General features: G+C 35.1%; 1 protein-coding gene across 2 annotated transcripts in view; it reads right to left on the reverse strand.

The window, feature by feature from the left end:
* LOC127386762 (sodium channel protein type 1 subunit alpha) overlaps window positions 1-4,845 on the reverse strand; it is a 155,923-nt gene that overhangs the window by 147,737 nt on the left and 3,341 nt on the right. The window contains exons 4-6 of one of the 2 annotated variants that reach the window (XM_051624299.1): window positions 4,069-4,197; window positions 3,340-3,431; window positions 2,240-2,473 (exon numbers count right to left, since the gene is read on the reverse strand). In XM_051624299.1, the coding sequence (XP_051480259.1) occupies window positions 2,240-2,473; window positions 3,340-3,431; window positions 4,069-4,197 (455 nt within the window). The remainder of the gene's footprint in view (window positions 1-2,239; window positions 2,474-3,339; window positions 3,432-4,068; window positions 4,198-4,845) is intronic. The other variant, XM_051624296.1, reaches the window with a different exon arrangement.

A 4,845-nucleotide genomic window follows, 5' to 3' on the forward strand; every position in this document is an offset into this window, starting at 1 on the left:
AGAGCCAGGTTCTTTTCACTGGTGTGTGGCAGGAGAATGACAAACAATGGGCATAATTAAAAAAAAGAGAGAGGTTCCAAATGGTTATAAAGAAATAATTTTTTACCATGAGGATAGTCCGGAATTGAGATCTGGAAAAGAGATAAGAGACCTGGAAAAAAGTCTTATCCCAACTAAACTAATATTCTGTCATTCTCAGTGTACCTTTCAAGCTGACAAATGGCTCTGGTTTTCACAGGGTAAAATACTATTGTAGTATTAAAAAAGTCAGAAATAGCCCACAATCTAGCAATGCCGAAGTCCTACCATTCAAGAACTGTACTTATCTGATGTTAGAAAAATTATAATCCTATTACTTCCACAATAACTTTAGAGCTGGCCAAAACTCCAAGTCTTCAAATACTGATCTTAACATCAGGTGCCAAAACTTTGACATGTACATCCAAGAGGTGTGCTTATCTTTTAGAAAAGTGACTCTGGCCTTGTTCCTTAATAAATGAAAATGCACAGATGTTATGAAAAGTCACTAGAGGGTATCACACTCAGCCACAGTTGACCACCATATGATATGCTAAAAGAAACATGAGGAGGACCCACAACTGATCCCAGTGACATTATAATGCAACCGACACATACAGATGATTAGGTTATATGAGAAAGGAGGAATACAAAGGCAACTAGATGGAACTGCCTGGCCTGCATCGGCACTCTGTAGAGAGCCCCAGAAAAGTCAATGGTTGTAGCACAGGAGGAAACTGACATTCTGGAAGATAATAGTTCTGTCTTTAAGCTTAGGACTGCTACTCAGTGGGAAATGGAAATAAAGAATCTATATACTGTATCTGAAGACAGAATTTACAAGTTTTTTACAGCATGTAAGCTTCAAGAAAAAACTGCCCACAAAGCTGATAAATAGAATTATCATTACTCCATTTTCACATCCCTTCTTAGGCAAATAAACTAGCTAAATGATGGACTGCACAGGAAATGTAATTAACAATCACAGAATTTCCAGAACTTTAACAACTCAGAAGTATAGAAAATCTGAAAATATAGTAAAGTGCAGGGAACTTAACAATAAATGTACATTAAAGTAAGGAAATACGATTTATCAAAACTAAGCATATAACAACTGTATTTTCTTTTACTTTTGGACCAGTGAGGAGGAATCCTAGCATCCATTATTCTACCAATTTCTTTTTACTTAAATACATGATAAAAATTAATTTCTGAGCAAATACCCTGTAAATCTACAACAAACAAAAATATAAGAATTACTCAAACTTCTGGCAATTACAAGCTGTTAAACTACATCTTATGGTTCATTGTGTATTACAACTTTACTAGTGCTATTACTTAAAATGACATAAATAAAAAAAATAAAATCTGTGTATTTCTGAACCAGCATTAATACATTACCACTTCAGTCTACAGAGATAAGACTGCTGAAAAACACCTGGATAAAGATGTCTTTGTCAGTTCTTTTTCCCCACCAGAATCTCTGCTTGCCTAGTGAGTTCTTTATTTGGAGACTAGAGATTTCTGATCTCTACCCTAAGCCTAAAGGTATATCTTAACGAGGAAACCTCTGATATTCATCTAGTGCTTCTCTATCTTATTTATAACCTAAAGATACAAGGAGAGGTGAAGAGAATTGGATTTTTTCAGCCTTGAGAAGGCTGATGTGCATGTGTGTGGGGAGTTCATGGTACCTATGAGTGCCACCTGAAAGACTGTGATGAAGATGGAGCCTGACTCTTCTCTGAGATGCACACTGGAAGGGTAAGAGGCAACTGGCAAAAGTGTGAGCACAGGAAATTCTGAATTGATATTAAAAAAAGTTAGCCTGAGACTGGTCAAACACTTGAGCAGGCTGCCCAGAAAGGCTGTGGTATGTCCATCCTTGGATATATTAAAAACTTAACTGGACAGGGCACAGAGCATTCTGCTGTAACTGGACCTATAGCTGAGCAGCAGTTGGGTCTGGATGACTGTGGAGACCCTGTCCAACCTGTATGATTCTGCAATACTAAAACCAGCCTAACCCTATAAATACATTCTAAGTGCAGTTAATGGAAAGAGCAACCACGTAAGCATGAGTTTGGGATGAAATAAATAAAAATTGCTCCTCTTTTCCACACCATTTAAATCATTTTTATCTTTACCCTACAGTATCAAACAATAATTATAAGCATGTTTGTTTATATTCAAAATTTTTAGAAGTTACACTATTTCTTACTTTTGTTCTCCAGGTATGCTGTCCAGTTAAACACTGTGCCATTCAAGTATGGAGATAGGTATTCTTCAAAAGTTGATGAATTTTCTGGCCAAAACAAGCATTTATTCTTCAAATTGCCCATGAACAGCTGCAGCCCTATTAGTGCAAATACACTCAGGCAAAACACAGTCAAAATCATTACATCTGAGAGCTTCTTTACAGACTGAATTAAGGCTCCAACAATAGTCTTCAAGCCTGCAAAGAGAGGCAGATTTTAATTGTAATATTAAATAAATACCTAAGTTGAAATGCAATGTGAACTACGCCAACACACTACCATGCACAGCTTCACAAAACTAGTCTGAAAGTATTTCCCAAAGGAATAAAGTATCACTAAGTCTCATAGCTTCTGAAAAATTAATTTGAAAAGATGAATGAGAATGAATGGAACACATTCCAAAGCACCTGTTCTTCAAATGAAGAAGCAATTTTTTTTCATGCTCTCTGTACACGTAAAGAATATGTAAAGAAAATGTTTCATTTTATTTTCTTCTTAATGCCTCTTGTTCCAAACATTTGCCACTGTTCTACTCCAATACACAATGTATTGGTTCTGTAACAGCAAACAAACACAGAACACAAATGCAGTGTAGTATAAATTTGAATTATTGCATTCTATTGCATCCTCTTCAACTGGAGGTGGAGTTTCGTGAAGATAGGCATCCTAAGGTAATTTATATATCATGTGGTTCCCATACTACTTATCTTATTCTTTTGTCTTTGTTATTTTTTTTTAGGGATCCAGCTTTTACAATAGGCTTAAATTTTCAATCCCAAATGTCTGTGCTGAATAGTAACATTCACATTAGCAGATGAAAAATTAAGAGTATTGATTATGATCCTTAATTTGGGAGAGAAAATTTGACATCATGAAATGGAAATATACACAGGCTATGTCATTCAATTGCTCATGCAAGAATGTATTAAACTCTGAGGCCGAGTGTTTTAGAAAATTAGAAAGAAAATTGATTTTAACATTAAAACCTGAATGCTTCTGCTAAAAGCATAAGTTTATCTTCTGTGGAATTTTAGTCAGCCTCAGTGTTTAACCTCTCTCTCACCTGGAATGACTGATATTGTTTTCAAAGCTCGGAGAACTCTGAATGTTCTCAACGCTGAGACATTGCCCAGGTCCACAAACTCTGTCACATATCTGCAGTGAGGGATTCCACACACAAACACAATGACAGCACACACAAAATTAAACAAAGGTGATGTAGACCGCCTATCATTTTACACAGTTACTTCTTACCTGGGATTACAGAAATAGTTTTCAAAGCTCTCAATACTCTGAAAGTTCGAAGAGCTGAAACATTGCCTAGGTTTACAAATTCTGTTATATACCTGTAGGATTAAATCACAGTTATTCAGAAACAAGGTAGAGTGTATATTACTTACCTGGACCTGTAATCCAGACTATTTTTATTGGAAGGGACAACTTTAAATGAAAAGATTTGCATTTGTATTTTCCTGTTTCTATTAGGTTTTCCCCTAAGAAACACACCCTTAATATTGCCATTGAATGCAAATTAGTAATAGAATTAATTTATCTGATTTTGTTTAAATACTATTTAAAACTGACTGTTCAGTCATGACTTCTCTGTTTTACTTTGTGCTAGTCCACTAACACAGCCAAGTGCTACAGCAGTGTAAAATATTAAAATGGAAAAACTTTGATACACAATTCAACTACAATTAATTTAAAATAAGCCAAGATAATCCAAACAATTTATGACAGGTTCAAAAAAATTCTGACATTTTACTTAAGAAAAATAAAAACATACACTTACGCAAAAGAAATTACAACAAAATCAAGCCAGTTCCAGGGGTCACGAAGGCAAGTGAAATCATTTATACAGAAGCCTCTTGCAAGGATTTTTACCAGAAATTCAAAAGTATAAATTCCAGTGAAAGTGTACCTATGAGATAATATCCAAGCAAAAGTTAAAGACTGTCATTCAGTGTTACAGTATCAGAGACATGAAGGACAATAACTTAAAAACCAGCAAATAATACATGGACTGTAATAGCAGTTATATAAACTATGACTGTTCTCCCACCATTCTCCTGCACAATAACTGGATTTATTTTATCTGAAACATATTTTTGCCACTTTTGGCACATAAGATTTTGAAATTCCAGCACAAATAATGCTAATGAAGAGAATACTTTTGCTCAAATAAAAAAATCAATATTGTTGCCATGTCAGAGATAAAATCCATGGGTAAGAGAAACACAGTGTTTACTGAAGTTACATGATGGCTGACCAGGTAGCCTTGAGAACATCAAGCAATAATCCTCAGCAGAGGTCTTTTCTTTTAAGTGCATGCTTCATAGGAGCTATGGAAAGCACGTTCCACACTGAAAAGCAGTAGTTTCAGGTTGAATGGCTGTTTGTTTTGTTTTGGTTTTGTTTTTTTATATAAAGATGCTAAGGAAACAGCTCTAGAGGGTGGAAAAAAAAAACAAACACTACTCATACAAACATTCTGAAACAGAGTATTAATCAGAGCTTCAGTCAGAGAAAAAGGTTAACAATATCACAGCTTCCTTCCTCTCTAGAGCTT

The sequence above is a fragment of the Apus apus genome, chromosome 6 (genome assembly GCF_020740795.1).
Source record: "Apus apus isolate bApuApu2 chromosome 6, bApuApu2.pri.cur, whole genome shotgun sequence".
NCBI lineage: Eukaryota > Metazoa > Chordata > Aves > Apodiformes > Apodidae > Apus > Apus apus.